Here is an 18,599-nt window from a genome sequence, read left to right as displayed (position 1 = left end):
TCAGGATCACAGCTAATGTATGTTGTCACCAGATTCTACGCCTTCTTTCTACGTGCACCTTTCAGATCCATAAATACACTTATTCTTTCAACAACTATTTAGGGAGTCCACAGTATAGCCAGGCATCCTCTCTGCCATCCCACTGACAAATTAATCCAAACCCAAGTATTCTCCCAATTTGAACAGCCTCCATCCTTTCACCGTTCACCATCTCATGCTCATCTTTCAGGCTATGACCTGCATGCCCATTCCTTCTCCAAACCTGCTCCAGGATTCCCATCACCCTGCAGAGGAGAATGAAATACCTGATACTTAGCTCTGAGGGCCATTCAACCTAATCTCACCCATCTCACCCCAACGGCTGAATCTAGGACACGTGGCCCTCAAGCTTCAAGGCTCTGCACCCGTTTTCACCACACTAGATTCAAAGGGAAAAAAATCCCACCTTCAACATGAAGCTTTCCCTGAGAACTTAGAGCTGTGACTACAAACCCACCCTCAAGATTACCTGGAGTATAAGACCTCTAAGCTGGAAGTCACAGCATTTATATTCCTGTCTTAGCCTTGCAACTAATTAACAGCCGACTTGGGAGCAGTCCCTTGAGTTGCTCCACCTAAAAAGGAGTTTGAACTGAAGGATTTCTGTTAACCTTTTCTGACTGGTTGAAGAAGCTGATGTATGTATGTACCAAGAATTCCAAGGCCTCTTCAAAGCCTGTCAATGGACCCCCAGGTCCCAGGTTAAGAACAGCTCAATGGTCCACTGTCTCTTAGATTCATTTTATTTTGATCTATCTTCAAGTCTTTGCCTCCTGGCCACAGACCCAATCTGCTTCTTGTTACAATTCCTAAAACACGAGGATGGAAGTCTTAGTTCTTTCTCTGACTCAACAAATTCTAAAATGGGATAAAGCATCCTTTGCCCCCAGCCCACAAACAGCTGGGACAGAGAGCTCCGAGGTGGGGTGAGGGTGGAAGAACGCAGAGGACCTGCTCCTCCCTCCCAAGCCCCACCCTCACCTGGGGGATCCTGCCCCACCCCTTCCTAAAATCTACCTCCTCCCCTCCCACAAGGTGTGCCTAGGTGCGCACTCAAGCCTGTGGGGAGAGACGTTCTCTCTCAGAATTGTCAGCTGCGGCTGCGCTATCCCAGGGCCAGATCTGCTCAGATAAGTGCCCTGCCTAGCAGTCTCTGCTCCCTTCCCTCCACCATGCCTCCGTGAACTTCAGGCACGGCCGCTGACCTAGACCAGGGTGCTGCCTTGGGTGGAAGGCAGCACCATTCTGCCAAAAGACCCAGTTTCCAGGGGCGACGGGCCCCCTCAGCCAGAACAAGGTGCGCAGGTGGCAGGAGGCGGCAGGGGGAAAGGATCCCAGCAAGCAGCGCTGGGGGGGCCCAGGGCACACACGTCGGGCTCCCCCCGGCCTCCCCCAGTCTAGAAGGCAGTCGTGCCTGACGCCACCCTCCTCACTCCCCCTCAGCCCCTTTGTCTCTCTTCTCAACCCCTCCACAGTGAGTTCCTGAACATTATTCTTCCCCCACAACTTCCCCCAGCTTGTCAGACGGTGCTGCTGACGGCTGTTAAGCGCCCCCAACCCAGTAGGTGCAGGAGAACACGCACCCAGCATGGTTTGGCAGGCAGGGGAGGAAGGGGCCTCCACCGGGACAAGGCCAGCAGGGGTGGGGGAAGGAAGAAGGGGGTGGGTCAGCAGCAGGAGGCAAGAGGAAAGGGGAAGAAGGGGCGAGAGGGTGGCTGGGTGGGGGAGGGGCTCATTAGAATAGACTTGCCTAGGGCAGTGCGGGAGGCCCCTTTTCCACGTTCATGCCAACCCCCCGGACAATAGGAGAAATAAGGGTTAACTCTGGGCTGGGGCTTTGGGGCTAAAGGCTCCCCCCCACCTCAGTTCAGAAGGTCCTACCCCAGAGTAGCCAAGAGACTGGGCAGGATCAGGAAGACACCACACCAGCCCCACTACGGCGGCTCGAGGAGGCCACTTGGCCTGGAGTTTGTTCTGCCTGGAGAGCCACTGGTAACTCCACTCTGGTGGAGGCATGGCCTCCCCATCCAGTCCCATCTCCTCAGGCAGCTGTCCCGCCTCCACCTCTCTCTGCGACTCGGGCTGCTTCCCATTCCAAAGGTCAGAGGTCCAGGGACCCACGCGGACCCCGGGCTGTCCTAGGTGCCTCTCCCATCACAGGCCGGCGTCAGGCCACCCCACAGCCCCCTGTCAGGGCCACACTGCTCCCTCCTACCCTGACACCACTTTTTTCTGGTGGCCTGACGGTGGCTCCCAGGAACAGGCAGGAGAGGAAACTGTCCCTCTCAAGAGGCCACAAGCTTGGCACGGCCTGAGGACGGCGTGGTCCACCAGCCAGGAACACAGGTCAGCAAGGAAATGCCAACAACCCATCTGCCAGCCAGCTCGGCAAAACCGCCGCTGCTAGCCCAACTCCACGGGCCGGGGCCTGCCCCCAGCCTTCGCTGACCACTGCCCCAGGCTCACACCAGGCCTGCTCTTGCTGGCCCCTGAGCCGCCAGGTCCCACCTGAGCGCAGGAAGGAGTGGGGCTTGGGGCTCCTGAGGAGGAAGTGGGTGGGACAGCAGTAACTCAGCATCTCCAGAACTCAGGCCAGGCAGGGGAGCCAGCTCCTGCGGGCCGGGGAGGCAGACTTGACTCTTCTCAAGCCCAGAGGGCTGCAGGCCCAGAGATCCTCCCACCGGCCCCGGCCGCCTCCCCGCCCCCAGTTTCCCCAGGGCTCCATCCAGGAACCTACCCATAAGGCCAGGTGCAGCCCCTCTGTGGTCCGGCTCAGGTGTGAGCCCCAGCCCTGAAGCTCTGTAAGTAGCTGCCCGTCTGGGGGGAGGGGAAGGGGGCGATGGGGCTGGGGGGCGGAGGGGGCCAGAGAGAGGGGGAGGGGGAGGTGGGGGGGAGGGATTGAACATTTTCTTTGTCTAGAACTCCAGGTCACGTGGGCCCCGCTGGAGTGCCTGGTTGGCTGCGAGCGGGCCGGGGGAGGGGGCCGGCTCTCAGACGCTGGCAGTGGGCCAGCCCCTCTCCTTCGGTCCGAGGGGCGCGGGCCGGCGCTGGGGCCTGGGGGCGCGGCTGGGCCTCCGCCCGTTCCCAGGGCCCCGCCCAGGCCAGGCTGGAGGCGGTGCCCGCCCCCTCCAACCGGCCAGCCTTCCCCGCCCCCTCTCCTCCAACTCCGCCAGAGCCCGGCGCGGAGCCGGGGGGCGAGGCCGGGAGTCCGCGGGCCGCGCGGGGAGGGAAGGAGGAGAACCGGGAGGGAAGGGGCTGCCCTCCAGCTGCGGAGGTAAGGTACGAGCGCCCAGAGAGCCAGGAGCGCAGGCAAAAGGAGAGAGGAGCTTTCGGGCCGTCTGGGAGCGACAGAAGAAAGTTGTTAAAAGTGAGTCTCAGCAGCACAACCAAAAAAAAAAAAAAAAAAAAGGAAAAGCTTACAGATGAGCGAAGAGGCCCAGGAAACTGTAGGAAAACTCAGAGCACACAGAGATGGGCAGAAAGCGCCCGTACAGAACTGGGTGCGCTCCAGAACGGGAACTGGGAGCGTTGCCGGGGGGTGGTCTCCTCTGCCTTAAACGGCGTGGCGTGAAGAGGAGTTCAGGCTTTGAAAATCACTTCCTGGCCAAGTCCCTGGGTCCCCTAGGTCACTCTGGGTCAGCCTTGGATGTCTCATTTTCCTGTTTGCAAGGTGCGGGGTTGGGGGGTGGGGAGGAGGAGTTCAAAAGTACAGCGATTCCTTCATTCCCAGGCACATACATCTGCTGCTCAAGACTGCACTCGTTCGGAGCCTCCAGGTGCAGCTTCAACCATTTCAAGTTCCCTCCTCCTGAGCAGAGGCCCCTCCCCCCAAGAAGAATATATATGTGTGTGTATATATATGTATATATATACACATACATACATACATATACTCTCTCACTCTCTCTCTCTCCCTCCCCCTCCCCCTCTCTTTCCCTCTCCCCCTCTCTCTCCCTCCCTCCCTCCCTCTCCCTCCCGACATCAGAGAAGCAGACACTGTTGGCCCTGCCCTCAAGGAGCTGACAAATGCAACTAGACTTGGAGAGATTGGAAAAGATCGTTGAAAAGCATCTCTAAAGAGAACTACGCCACAAATACCAACCACCCTGATGGGCCAGGATGGCTTGGAAGCCAAACAAAAATAAGTAGTATCAATGATAAATGAGGTTAAGGAGGTCAGTGTAGAGCAGAGGCTGAACCTGGAGGATGAATCAGATTTGGAATGAGGCTGGATAGGGAGGAAATAAGAGATGTTAGGCTGGATAGGGAGGAAAACACTTGCCCACCTTCACCTCCCGCCCCACAAGACAACTAAAGCTAAGGGGTGCGGAGAGAGATGTTGATGGATATATCCTATCGCAGTGAAGAATAACCGCAGGTTTTCTTACATGACAGGGTGAATGGGTATTTTGGAAAGATTAGCCTGGGGACCTCTCTGGTGGTCCAGTGGGTAAGACTCCACGCTGCCAGTGCAGGGGGCCGGGTTCCGTCCTTAGCTGGGGAATTAGATCCCACACGCGTGCCACAACTAAGATGTAGCACAGCCAAAATAAATAAATATTCCTTTTAAAGAAAGAAAGATTAGCCTGTTTTGTTTGCAGGATGAATTAAAAGGAAGAGGGGCTTCCCTGGTGGCGCAGTGCTTGAGTCCGCCTGCCGACGCAGGGGACGCGGGTTCGTGCCCCGGTCCGGGAAGATCCCACATGCTGCGGAGCGGCTGGGCCCGTGAGCCATGGCCGCTGAGCCTGTGCGTCCGGAGCCTGTGCTCCACAACGGGAGAGGCCACAACAGTGAGAGGCCCGCGTACCCCCCCACCCCCCGCCCAAAAGAAAAAAAAAGGAAGAGCAGGGGAGCTGAGGGTAAATGCTCCCAGCAGGGCAGGGCTGTTTGGCCAGCCACACTCTCAGAGGATCTGGACTGGGGTTCTGGTTCTATCACTGTGACCTTGGACAAGCCACTTAACTCCAAGAAGTCTTTTTTCACTTGCAAAACAGGAGTGATGACATCTGCCCTCCCAGGCCCCGGAATACCAGCATCACTTAAGGAGATAATGCCCCCAGGTGCCTGGCTTCCAACCACAAGCTGCGGGAACAAACCAGCTGGAACAGGTGCTGGTATAAGGAGGTCAAAAGATGGGCTGTGAAGGAGAGCCTACCTACCATCCCTCCTGGGGCTCAGCACCCTTCTGGGGGCCGTCAGAACAAGCAGGCCCTAAAAAAGGAAGAGGACTCCAAATCAGAGCGAGCCTTCTCCAAATAATACTCAGGGACTACAGACTTCCTCTCCCCACCCTGACTGAGATCCAGAACCCATAGAGCAAAGAGGAGCCGTTCCATAAAACACAGGCCCTGTTCTGCTCCAAGCCATCTTTCAACCCAATCAAGGTACCTGCTTGGTATAATTTTTCAGAAGATCCCCAAGCAGAGATGAGAAGCCGTGAGTTTACACCTCCTGCCTGCTCCCACCCTTTAAGGAACATAATAAGACTTGCTTGGCTTCTCTCACTGATGCCTCCCCGGCATCCTCCCAGGCCACTTTAGACCTCACCCCAGGCCTCCTCTCAAAATGAAGTTTCTGATCCGGCTTGGCCGGCTCTTTTTAAAAACACTATCTCATCTATGACATCTCCTTTTCCATTATTATGTGGCTAAACACCTTAGACTCTACACTCCATGGTCTTGGGACTTCTTCAGTAAGTAATGCTGCCTGTGCATGCAGTCAGGACTCAAAGTGTCAGGGTGGACCAGGGCCATCAGTTTCACTTTTTCTTGGCCCACTTAATAAAGGAGCCTTTCCCTGCCAAACTTCCTTATTCTCATTCTTTAAAATTAAGCTCAAATTGGGGGGAGGGGCAACATAAGAGTAGGGGATTAAGTGGTACAAACTACTATGTATAACATAAACTACAGGGATCTAGTATACAGCACAGGGAATATAGTCAATATTTTATAACAACTATAAATGGAGTATAAGCTTTAAAAATTGTGAATCACTGTGTCGTACACCTGAAACTTATATTGTAAATCAACTACACCTCAATAAAAAAAATTTGTTTTAGTAAAACTAAGCTCAAATCTTACCTCTTCCACACAGCTCCCAACTGAAGCAAAAAAAAGCCCAATTCAAAGGTGTCCCCTCGCTACTTAGAGCACTGCCCCTCTCCTGTAGCTACACAGACAGGTAAGGTTACCCTTTTCTATACTCAGTCACTCAGACTGAGATGCGTGTCCTCTTTGTACCTGGTGGGCAGAGAGAGACCTCAACGCAGAAAAGACCCCGAGATCTAGGATAAGAGGTGACTTTAGCGAAAGGTCAGGAAGAAACCAGGGCAGCCTTCTAGGATCCTCAGGTCATATGTGTCCTCGGCCTTCCAGAGTAACCCTCCCAGGGTGGTGACTGGGATAGGTCTTTTGATGAAGATAAAGATAGTCAACCTAAAATAGCAGGGTCATGTAAAGTGAGCCAGGTTCTTGGAAATGTTCTAGAAGTATGTTGAGAGGAGGAACCCCTGGACGAAAAGAAGATCTGGCGGATGTCAAGAGCCTAAAAGAAGTGCTGGAGAGGAAGCGTCCAGCATGGTCCAAAAGGGAGGGTGACCTGAAAGAGAGGGCACATTTCCTGTCTGGCAGGCCGATAGCAGTGATCCAGTAGGCCTGATGAAAACACCTCTTAAGGACACCTGGCTCTCAGCACTTACCCCGTGTTCATCAAGCAAACTTCTAACTTTAATTACATTTTCCAGTGACTCTGATACCAGTAAGCTGCCAGAAAACATCAGGACCACTAGGTCCTGTAGCACTAGGATCTGCGTTGAAAGGACAAGTCCTGTTATAAATCTGTAAATTGAACATCCTGGTGTACGTCACACTCCTGTCTCTGAAGAGCACGATTGTAAGATGTGCCGTGAATCTGACTTTCCAGCTCACAGAGCTGACGTGAGATGCTAAGTCATGATCCTCCACCCAAGAGCAGCAACTCCCACAGGTGCAGGTGGGAATGCCACGCCTGCCTGACTGGTTTTAACTCAAAGTTCAGCGTTCTGTGGCGTGCTTTGTCATAAAATCCAGTGCTGGTGGGAGGTGGGGAGGTTATGTTGCTTCCCTCAAACAGGACAGTACCACCTGAGTCCCTGTACTCAGAATCAGAGAAGCCGGGATCCCTAAGAAGCCATCTGCAAAGCCACATATTGGGAGGACACTGCATATTTTCTGCCACATAAACATTCCCACTGACCCCAAGACCAGCGAGACCTTATCCCGGCAAAGGCTACAAGATCAAGATGGATGTCTCTTCTGATCCTGGCCTGCCCTTCCATCTGCAGCCCAAAAGCCTCAGTACTACACAGTAGACCTGTGACTACCTGCTGATTACAATCTACGCTCCTTGCATGGCATTCAAGGCCCCCACAACCTGCAGCACTTACATCACACAGCCCACACTCTGCCCACCCACTTGCTGTTTCCCAAATATGCCCTTTCCCTGCCTCTGTGCCTTTGCTCGTGCTGTTCCTTGCTCTTCCCCTTCACCTTCCACTGGCCAAAATCCCACCTATCCTTCTAGGCCCAATTCACCAGTTACCTCCACCAAGAAGGTTTCTCTAGACCTGAACTGGCCAATAAGAGAGCCACTGGCTGCATGTGCCATTTAAATTCATTAAAATTAAATAAAAATTCAGTTCCTCAGGTGCACTAGCCACATCCCAAGTGTCCAAGAGCCCATGTGGGTTTTTGGTGCTACTGTACCAGGGACACAGATTTTAGAACATTTCCCTCTTTGCAGAATGTTCTTTGGACAGTGCTGCTCTAGCCCCTCCCCCTGATCTTCCCCCACTGAAAAGTTACCCTGTCCCTCCTTCTCCTCCGTACTCCCAGAGCACTTTGTAATCCTCTCCTAGCACTTGCCAGTCTTTGCCTGTACTAAGCTGATTGTGTACTCATCTTTCTCCTCCACAAAATTAAAAATCCTAGAGGGCAGGGCCGGGATCTTACTCAGGTTCACATGCAAGCAGTGTGGACCAGAGCCTCTTGCACACTGTAGAGGATGAAAGCAGTGTTTGCTGAACTGAATCCAACATTGTCTCAGGAGCCTCATATGGAGTCCACTGACCAAGTTCCCAGATGCGGACAGGTACTTTCCACAGCAAAGTTCCGATCGGTGCTAAGAGGTCCAGGTCCAGGGCTCCCGAAAGAGGCCAGGAATCTTTGTTTTCCTATTCCCCTGCAATCCATATGGAGGTTGCAAGCAAATGACCAGGACTGGGCTGCTGGCAATGAAGCTAAAAATAGCCACAGAGCCAACAACAAGGAGTTAGCAGGACTTGTTGCTAGGGAGACCGGTCGCAGAGAGAGCAACCAAGCAGGGAGAAAGCGTCAGACCTGCACCCAGAGAGCAGAGGCCACGGTGGGGGGAACTCAAAGTTGACAGGGGTCCAAGGATCCCACCTAGAGATGTTCTGCCTTCTGGTAGCTCCTGACTAATGCACTAAGTGGGGCAAGTGTTCCCCCTGTCCCTCAGTAACCCATCTCCATGGAAACCACCATTGCTGGGGTGAAGTACCAGCCCCTGGAAGGGAGGCCTCTGCCTGGAGCCGGTTGTTATGGCAACCCGCCCCCCGCGCGCCCCCCCCCCCCAGCCCATCATCCTCTCTCTGCTGGCTTCTCCTGTGGGGAAAAGGTGGGGGCCTGGTCTTGGCTTAGCCAGCATGACCAGGAAACACCGGCTTCCTGACAAGACTGACCTACGACGGGCTCTTCGGAAGCTCCTGGGACCCCGGTACGGCCTGTCAATCCTCAGCACAGGGCAGAGCTTCCTTTCCTTCCTGTGAGGGCCTCACGGATCACCTTGCCAGGAGAATCCCATACTCCTGTGGGTTTATTTGTATCAGGATCACCCGAGGAGATTTTTAAAAATACAGATTCTTGGGCCCCACCTATGGAGATCAGCTGGCTTGGGGTAGGGCCCAGGAATCTATTAAAACCTCCCTAGGTAATTCTGATACCAGCCAGGTGTGGAGACCACCAATGGCCCTGGCTGTGACAAATGAGGAAACAGGCCTACAGGGGACTCAGCCCCCCACCCAAAGGGTCAGAGCCAAAAACTGAGGAGGAGGTAAACACACACCTGAGGGGAGCCGCCCACCTCCTGGGCCTGTCGCTCTTGCTCCCCCTTGAAACGAGAACACGCCGTCTCTGATATTGGACTGGGATTTAAAACTGAGCCTCTCAACAAACCGTCCCCTGTGGCAGAAAGTGGAAGGTAGTGGGGCTAGGCAGCCTGGTTCCCAGAGTGTACAGAATGGTGGCTGCCCAGGCAGATGATCTGGGCTGAAAGAGAAATCCATCCTCCTTCGGAAGGAAAGCTAAAGGGTCACCATGGCAACTGCAGGGTGCCGGCCCGGCTGGGCTTGGTGCCCTCCCCAAACCTGGGCCCAGGAGAGGCACAGCTTTAGGCAAACGCCATGGGGCAGGGGCACCCCCCTCCCCCGCCAGTCTAGTCTAGTTTCAGAACTGTCAGGAGGCTGTGCTCTACCCTGGAGCCAACCTCTGAGCCTGCCCGAAACACACCTAAACACTAGGGTCCAGGAGCCCTAGGAGTCCCGAGCACATGCAGTAGCCAGGCCAGGAAGGACATGGAGGAGACGGTGCAGGAGATGGCCTCCACCCGCCTGTTACTCACAGCCTAATTGCGTGCCCAAGACCCACCGCACATGAAACCACAGCCCTCATTCAAGACAGCATGCAATTAGATGGTAAATTATGTGGTGGAGATGCTTCCTCCATGTGCTGAAGGAAATCCGAGGTGGCCCGGATCGGGAAAGGCAGGAAGCCTCAAGGGAGGATGAGAGAGGGTGAACCAGGACTGGGCCCAGCCTCCCAGGTTTCCCAGACAGCACGGCCAGATCACCGGGGGCATCTGCAACCGCATTAGCTTCCCAGGGAGAAGCACGAGCACAGCTGTATGGACACCTGCTGGGGAGGAGAGCTGCCTGGGGCCTGTTGTACCATCCGCTCAGTCACAGAAATTCTGATCCAGAGCGTAAAATGCAGGGTCTGGGAGCCACCTCTTCGCGGACCCCTCACTTCTCCATCTCCCCGCCTCTGTCCCAGGCAGCCCTCATTCCTCCCTGGCTCCCCCATTCCTTCCCAGGTCATTACCACACTTCCCTAATGGCAGGGCTTGGAAGCCCCAACTCTCCAGACCTGCCATCAGGCTCCTGGAGCCTCAGCTGCTGCCTCTTCCCTCCCCGCGCCGATCCGCGTCCTCTTTCCCTACAGCTCCGGGTCTGCTGCAGAGGGGGAGGCTTCTCCACAAACCCAAGTCTCCTGCCCCCAGCACTTCCATCCGAGTCGAGTGCAGGCTCTGGGCGGGGAGCAGGGGTGGCGGTGGCGTTGCTGCAGGTCCCCAGACCTCACCTGCCCCTCGCCAGGAGAAAGAACAGACGGAGCAGCATGTGAGCAGGGGATCCCAGCCGACGCCAGGACGGTCAGTACGCACCTAGCTTCTCTGTATCTTAGTTTCTTGATCGGTCTAATGGGACCACAGATATCTGCTGAATATTACAGATAAGATCAAAGGAAGTCAGGAGGGCATATCATTTAAAAGGTGGAAAGAATCTTACAACAGGTTTGCTTGAGCACAAGCTCATACAGTCACTTTGCTTTAAAAACTAGACTCTGGAGAGAAATGTTAATTTTATACCTGGGGTGGGGGGGGGTGTATCAACAGGAACCAGGTAAACCTGAACAGCCTGGGCTGCTTTCTCCTCCCCTCCCCCAACCCCATCTCCAGCCTCCAGGGGTCAAAGGGAGGGACCTCAGGGACCACCATTCAGATTCAGGCATGCAGACCCTATCAAGTTTCAGGGTCCAAAGAGAAGACCCAGGAGGAGCCCAGCAGACAAGCACTGCGGTAAACCTTTGCTGAAAACAGCAGGAACGCCTACCATCTCCATCCCAAAGGAAAAGTCCTTTCCGGTCTTCTCCCCCACCTACGTTTGGAAACGGTTCTCTAGCTGTGCCGGCCTTAGAGCCCGTACTTCTTCCTTGGCTCGGTGTGTTCAAGGTCTGAGAGTCTCAACCCTGCTGTACATTAGAATCACCTGGAGAGTTTTAGGAACGCTCTGGGCCAGGGCCCATCGTTAAATTCCAGATGCACTGGACCCAGAGGGAGGGGCCCAGGCAGCGGTGGTTAAAGCAAACTCCCAGGTGATCCGAATGTGCGGGGAGACCCCCGATGTGGGTGACAGGGTGGTAGGTGATACAATAAATGCATTTTTGGAGGAATCTCTGCTGTCAGATTTGGTTTACTTCGAATCATCCGAAGCTTTGTGGTTCTCAAACTTTCACAAGCCCCAGAACCATGGAGACCTGACTAGAAAATCAGATTTCTCAGGAACACCACCAGAGTTTCTGCCTCCTAGTTTCAGAATGGGGCCTTGGAATGTGCCTTTTTAACGCACTGCCCAGGTAATACACAAACCTGCCCTTTAAGAAATACTGAATTCTAACAGCATCCTTGGTATGTATAAAGCAAGTCCAACTCAATTCTGGTTTTTTGTTTGCCCCATACAGTTGCCTTTTAAACAGTATCTAGAGTCAAATATATAGGAGACTGTACTGTTTTATCCCTATTTTTGTTTAATCCATCTGAGTTAGAAGTGAAAAGTTAAAATATCCTGCCCACTAATCATTGACTAGAGTCATACGGCATCTGTGAAGAGTTGTTATTAAAGAGTGGCAAGTCAGAAGGATGGTAACATTCACACACACACACACCGCATGCCAGCCAGCTGCTCCCAGAGGCCCCAAGTGCCTGTCGCTCCCTACCCGGGTCCTCTCAAGGCAGGGCTGCTCTCCACGCACTGGGCTCTTCCCTCCCTGCTCACCAGCCTGCACTTGCCTTCCAGGTGGATGACTCTTGAGTGCCTGCTAACCCTCTCCCCACCAACAGCCACCATGCTGGCTTCTCAAAAGCAGCTTGTCCAAAACCTAACTTAAAAGTCCACTCCCGGGCTTCCCTGGTGGGGCAGTGGTTGAGAGGCTGCCTGCCGATGCAGGAGACACGGGATCGTGCCCCGGTCCGGGAAGATCCCACATGCCGCGGAGCGGCTGGGCCCGTGAGCCATGGCCGCTGAGCCTGCGTGTCTGGAGCCTGTGCTCCGCAACAGGAGAGGCCACAGCAGTGAGAGGCCCGCGTACCACACACACACACACAAAGTCCACTCCTCCTAAGAGAATATCTTCATGACCCTGGGGTAGGCAGAGAACTCAGAGATCACACACACACACACACACACACACACACACACACACACACACACCCCAATACAAGAAAAATTTGGTTAAATTGGACTTTATTAAAATGAAAAACTTCTGCTCATCAAAATACATCCTTAAGAAAATGGCAAGTCCATACCACCTTCCTGCCCCAAACCTGCTCTTCCTCCCTAGCTGAGATAATGCCCCCTCACCCCCAGCCCCCAAACCCCAGGCAGGTTTCTCTCTTCCTGCCAACCAGAGGCAATCTGTATCTACCAAGTCTGCCTCCCGCTGCCTGGACCCTCCGTCAACACCAGACGTAATGCTCTCCTAATTGGTCTAACCTTCCCTGCTCTGGGCCCCCTTGCAATGCGGCCACGGTTATCTTCCCAAAATACACATCCAGTTCTCTCACATTCCAGCTCCCTCTACACAGTGAAGCCTGCATTTCTCACTATGACAGGAAGACTGGTGACGATCTGACCATCTCCCTTTGTAGTTTTCTCTCTTCTTCCTCCCCAACTCCCACACCTAGTTACCAGATCTCTTGCTGTTCCCTAAACAACCCAAAGCTTCATGCCTCCTTCTCTTTGCCCTCAGTGGTTCTTTTCCCTGAAACACCTTCTCTATTTATCCCTACTGGAATTCTCAAAGGACGCCTCCTCCATGAAACTTTCCAGGAGTTCCTGCAGAAGCTCTCTCGCCCTCCTCTGTGCTCACCAGACTCTTGGTGGCAGGAGCACAGAACTGCATCTGACACGGCAGCTCACGGTGAGCACTCCTGCCTCCTCCTCTAGACCATGTGTGCCCTGGGACTGGGTGCAGCAGTCTCCTGCAGCGCCAGCACGGTGCTCTGTGTATCTAAGAAATACTAACACAAGTCCGTTCACTCCTTCATCTAGAGCGTAGGCTCCTTAACAGAGTCCAGCTGACCCCCGCCATGCTTGAGCCTCCCTGGACCTCCTTAACGAATGGTCTGATCTTTAAAACAAAGCAGAGAGAAGGGCACCATTATGTCTTCTCCTGTTTGCCTCGTAGCAAGGGCTATGAGGATGTTTCCAAAAGCTGAACTAAATATGCAAGAAATCTCGAGGTGCTCTAGATCCCAAACTCCTAGAGGAGTTCTTGGACCACCGACCTCATGATCCCACTCAATGCCCTCCCCCCACTGTCCCTGTTAGGCAAACTCCTGTCCCAGTGGCAGGCCTGCAGGATGTCTCTTCTTTGGCAAGCTTTCCCGGGCTCCTTGGGCAGGGCAAGTTAGCCGCTCCCATGGCCCCTTTCCTCACATTTCTATTGCAACCTATTGCAGTACTTACCTGCCTACCTCTCCCAGGGTGGGATTCTGACATTCCTTTAAATGTGTTTCTCTAGTGTCTAGAAAATGTGGGAACACAGTAGAGACCCAGATGCATGTGGAGTTTTCTGACAGCCTGAGCACAAAGTATTTGCTCAGTCAAGGTTTGTAACTCTCTAAAGTAACGAACAGGGACTTCCCTGGTGGTTCAGTGGTAAAGAATCTGCCTTACAATGCAGGGGACGCGGGTTCGATCCCTGGCCAGGGAACTAAGCCCGCGTACCACAACTACTGAGCCCGCGCACCTCAACTAGAGAGCCTGTGTGCCACAAACTACAGAGCCCACACGCCCTGGAGCCCAAGCGCCACAACTAGAGAGAAGCCTGCACGCCGCAATGAGAGATCCCGAACGCCTCAGCGAAGATCCCGCGTGCCACAACTAAGACCCAATGCAGCCAAAAATAAATAAAATAATGAACAGATGATTGTGTGACTAATGAAAACTAGCGGTCAGGGGCAGACCTAGGAACATGGCGACCAAAGTCAGAACAAGGATGTGAGTTCCTGAGCTAAGGAAATGCCCCAGGAATATGTGCCTGTCAGACAGGGGTGCATTTGCAACATCAGCTTTTTTAGTGATGGATTCAAGCCCCTCCCTCGCCCAGGCCTAGTTAACGATGAGCTTCATGTCCCACCTTTCTGATCCTGGCAGAAAACACAGAGGAAGAAAAGGGGACCATCATGAAGAGGAAAAGAAAGCTATATTCTAGGGCTTCCCTGGTGGCGCAGTGGTTGAGAGTCTACCTGCCAATGCAGGGGACACGGGTTCGTGCCCCGGTCTGGGAAGATCCCACATGCCGCGGGGCGGCTGGGTCCGTGAGCCATGGCCACTGAGCATTTGCGCTCGGAGCCTGTGCTCCACAATGGGAGAGGCCACAGCAGCGAGAGGCCCACGAACCGCAAAAAAAAAAGAAAGCTATATTGTAGCACAAAATGTGAATTTTATGGAAGTTTTTTTCTAACCATCTTTATCAAGATGCTTTATGTGTGTGCCTCTTGAAGAGGCATATATGTGAAGTCTGAGAATTCACTCAAATATTTAATTTAGGATGTACGTACAAGGTCATATAAGAGAAAAAGGGAGCTACAGGTCATGACTCCAGTCCTCCTCCCCCTAAATTATGCGATTTCAGAATCTCGGGGGTCGGCTAGTCTATTTGTGTCACACTGCAAACGAGGAAACTGAAGCGCAGAGAAGAGAATGACCTTCTCAAATTGATCGGGGTAGAGGCTGAGCCCAGAAACCAGACCTCCTGAATCTCATTCCATTCATTTAAGCCAGTTTCACAACATCAAACATAAGGTCATGAAAAAACAGTAATTCAAGGGCGAGGGCTCAGGACCAAATGAGGGGAGCAGGAAGTGCGGCAGGGGTCCCCAGGGTGAAAAGGACCCAAACCTGGCAAGACCCGGCAGCCAAGGTGGGGTGAGGGCGGAGGTGGGGTGAGGCAGCATGGGCAGGAGGGCTGGGCCACTGTGCTCCCTCCCACCCCATTCTGTTGTTTCAGGGGAAGCCAAGACTGAAAACCAGGAAGACCCGGTTCTAGTGGAGTCATCTGGGTACGAAACAGAAGCAGCATGCAATCTGGAGTCTGGTTTAGCCCATGGGCCTCTCCACAAGGACATCCACGTGGCTCTTAACCTCCTCACCTAGGGGAATCTTAGCTTCCTAATCGTAAAACGGGGATAAAAATTAGTTCTTGTAGTAATTGCAGATAATATAACTGTCAAATGAAAAAAAATACAATTTAGTAACAAGTTTGATGTCCTTTATTCAAGGCAGAACAGTGCTTGGGCTGGGGGAGTACAGCACCTCAGAGCTGTGCGCGCTCTTGACCAGGGATGCTGGGCGAGAGCGAGGTTCACCTACTGTTAGAAGAGGCACCTCGGAACAGGGCGTGATTGGCTAGGAGAGATGGAATTTCCCTAAAAGGCAGCCGGTCCTGTTTCCTAGGGGAAGGTGAGCTCGCTAAACTGAGTTGGAGGATTGTGATTGGTGGATGTTAGGATTCCTGGGCAAGAGTTTCCTGTAACTGCACTAACCTAGGTTTATTTATTTTATTTTATCCTTTAAACTTTTTTGGTTGCGCCACGAGGCATGCTGGGATCTTAGTTCCCCAACCCCAGATGGAACCCGTGCCCCCTGCAGTGGAAGCACGGAGTCCTAACCACTGGACCACCAGGGAATTCCCATGCACTGACCTAGGCTTAGATTCGTGAACTGGGCTGGGCCACAGGGGTGGCCTCCATTGTGTGAATCCTGATAGACAAATTACCTTTATCATCTCTTAGGACTGTGGTGAGAGTTAATGCTTTCGCCACAGTCCCTGGCGTGAAGTACGTGCTCACAAAGCTACCCCTTTGGCCTAGTTCAGGCTTGGCCGTGGCCGCTGGTGGACCAGACTCAAATTACGACCATCCTCCCCACTACTGTTTTCTCACCACTAAAAAGTGAGGGTTGTTCTAAGAGCTCTTCTCTCTGTGCCCCCCAGATGGAATGAACACGCCACTGTGCAAACAGCCGGTCCATTTAAGAGACAATGGGGCGCCTCTATGATGACAGTTTCACAGCCCGTCCTAAAGGCCAGCCCTGGAGCTCACTACTGATTACGAGCTGTCACAGGAGTCCCTTTAAAATGTGTTCAGCCTTTTGGTAAAGTATACTTGTCATGCCTGCTCCAAATGGCATCATCTCCTTCAAGGGTGATGTTATTTTTGAGGCCATCCTGCAAGCGTTCAGGTTTTCATTAGTTTACATATAGTGAATAAGCAAGGACCGTCTGCCAGTCGGAATCCCCTAAAACTGCTACGCACATACTTTGCTAATAATTTGGTTTGAGTCCTTAATGGTCTACTTTGTGTTGCCATTTCTCACATCTCCTGTACTAAAGCCCAGGAGATCACACTTAATTCATCTCCTTATTCCCAAAGCCCCCAGCACAATGCCCCCCCCCCCCCCCCCCCCGGCGTAGTAGGTGCTTAGCGGTTGCTTATTAAATGGAATATAGCACAGCAGGAGATGACATTCACAGGCTGGACGTTCACAGGCTGTTCTTCCCAGGGCCGACAGGAAGCACAGTCTGTTGAGACTGCAGGGTTATGAAGCAAGAGGAAGCAACATTTGCTCGGCTCACAGAAGCAGCAGCGCAAATGGCCGACAAACATATGAAAAGGTGTCCAACCTCACTTATTATCTGGGAAATGCCAATTACAATCATAACAAGACACCGTTTTCCCACCCGTTAGATTAGCAAAATACTGATGTTGGCAAAGGTGGAGATCTTCTCATACCTTGTTTACGGGAGCATAAATTGGCACTGCCCTTTCTGGAGGACGATTTGGCAGAGACTGTATCAAATGCAAGATATATATTCCTTTCAACCCAGCATTTCTCTTTCTAGGTATCTATCTTAGAGCAACAGATGCGCAAAGAGGCGTGACCCAGGATGTTCACTGCTGCAGTGCTTATGCAGTGAAATACTGTAAACCACACAAGTGTCCGCCAGTGAGAGAATGGTTAAATAAAATCGTGGTAATCCATATGGTGGAGGAGAACAGTAATTACGTGGCTTGATTGCCCAGATTTATTCTAAGCGAAAAACCAAGCTGTAAAACGAAACTACGGTGTGGTTCTATATATATTAAAAAAAGGAAAAGAAAAAAAAAGCAACTGTGAAGCAAAATTATATATTTACACACACACATAGATAGATAGAGAAAATCATGTCATATATACACCAAACTGATAGCAATAGGTACCTCTTTGATGGGGGAATTAAAATCACTGGGAAGGGATGGGTTTATTTATTTTTTTAACAGGAATGTATTTGTGTAATACTTCTGTAAAATCAGTTTTTAAAAATTATTCATTTCTGGGAATTCCCTGGCGGTCCAGTGGTTAGGACTCCACGCTTTCACTGCCAAGGGTGCGGGTTCAATCCCTGGTCAGGGAACTAAGATCCCACAAGCTGCGCTGCATAGCCCAAAACAACAAACAAACAAAAAAAAACATTATCCGTGTCCTATTATACGCTAGCCCTGTGCTATAAATGTTATGTAGTATACCTTATTAACCCACACAACTCTGAGATTCGAATTATTCATTAATTCATTCAGCAAACCTTTACCTAGTACCTCCTGAATGGCGGCCCTGGGGGCAGAGGTGCCAAGAGGGCCTGCTTTGAACAAGCTCAGGTTGGGCAGAAGCAGAAAACAAACTGGTGAGTGCTACTCCCATGAAGATGAGACATGCCCAGGACAGCAGAGTAGAGCCAAGTCTAGAAACAGCACAGGGACCTCAGCTGTGCTCAGTAAGTGATGCTGAAGGTCCCACATCCAGTAAGTAGCCGAGTCGGCATCTGGACTCACCTCCAGGAAAGAGGAGGCCATGAGGGCAGCCTGTGAGGAGGGGAGGGGGGTCTGAGGGCAGGAGGGAGAGGGGAGGGGAGCAGATACTGTGACATTTGGACCACAGGCTATTCGTTATCAGTATTTAATATGTATTAAGCATCTAATAAGTCTAAGGATGCAGAAGTCCTTCCTTTCGGGTTGGGAGCCAGGAAAGAAACCAGATCCTAGATCAGCAGGACACGGTACCTTGGCTCTAAGTAATTTAGACTCAGTTGGGGTGAAGAGATTAATGAGAGTCATAACATCACCCGGCCGTAACTGTGTCCTAAAACCCTAAGCAGTGATACACACTGGGAGTCTGCAGGCTCTCTGGCTCAATGACTGTTCCAGCTGCTTGGCCAGGCCTCTGCCTCTCAGTAATGAGGGTTAATAAAGTAACACCTGTAAAAAGCCCTTCCTAAGCCTAAAGCGCTCCCTCAGGGTCATTCTGTTCTGAAAAGAGTCAGAAGGAGGAGCCTGGAACTGCCCCCTTCTGGGTGGAGGGATGCCTCGCCTCTGCCCTCCCAGCTGCCCAGGCCCGGGCCAGCTCTGCCAGG

The 18,599-nt window shown here is 52.5% G+C and overlaps 1 protein-coding gene and 1 long non-coding RNA gene across 17 annotated transcripts in view; one reads left to right on the top strand and one right to left on the bottom strand.

Annotated features, from left to right (window-relative positions):
- DNMT3A (DNA methyltransferase 3 alpha) overlaps nucleotides 1–18,599 on the bottom strand; it is a 106,564-nt gene that overhangs the window by 20,645 nt on the left and 67,320 nt on the right. Inside the window, exon 1 of one of the 13 annotated variants that reach the window (XM_027113678.1) lies at nucleotides 2,777–2,887. The exons of 11 other annotated variants lie outside the window; for them this stretch is intronic. Coding sequence is in view for 1 of the 2 variants with exons in the window: in XM_027113679.1 (XP_026969480.1) it covers nucleotides 209–280 (72 nt within the window). In the remaining variant the exon portion in view is untranslated. Of the gene's footprint in view, nucleotides 1–208; nucleotides 743–2,776; nucleotides 2,888–18,599 lie in introns of those variants that run through there. One more of the 13 variants, XM_027113679.1, reaches the window with a different exon arrangement.
- LOC113623968 (uncharacterized) lies at nucleotides 1,014–4,573 on the top strand. Of its 4 annotated transcripts, none has more exons than XR_003434145.1 (4): nucleotides 1,014–1,336; nucleotides 1,483–2,385; nucleotides 2,748–2,840; nucleotides 4,027–4,573. It is a non-coding gene; the product is annotated as an uncharacterized LOC113623968 (long non-coding RNA). The 4 variants fall into 4 exon arrangements; XR_003434146.1 differs by having other exon boundaries at nucleotides 1,015–1,336; nucleotides 2,297–2,385; nucleotides 4,030–4,573; XR_003434144.1 differs by having other exon boundaries at nucleotides 1,019–1,336; nucleotides 2,297–2,385.

The sequence above is a fragment of the Aethalodelphis obliquidens genome, unplaced genomic scaffold (assembly GCF_003676395.1).
Source record: "Aethalodelphis obliquidens isolate GAN/ISIS:26980383/991018 unplaced genomic scaffold, ASM367639v1 scaffold12, whole genome shotgun sequence".
Taxonomy (NCBI): Eukaryota; Metazoa; Chordata; class Mammalia; order Artiodactyla; family Delphinidae; genus Aethalodelphis; species Aethalodelphis obliquidens.
Note: the sequence above shows the minus strand (reverse complement) of the source record. Positions and strands in the feature narration are given on the sequence as shown.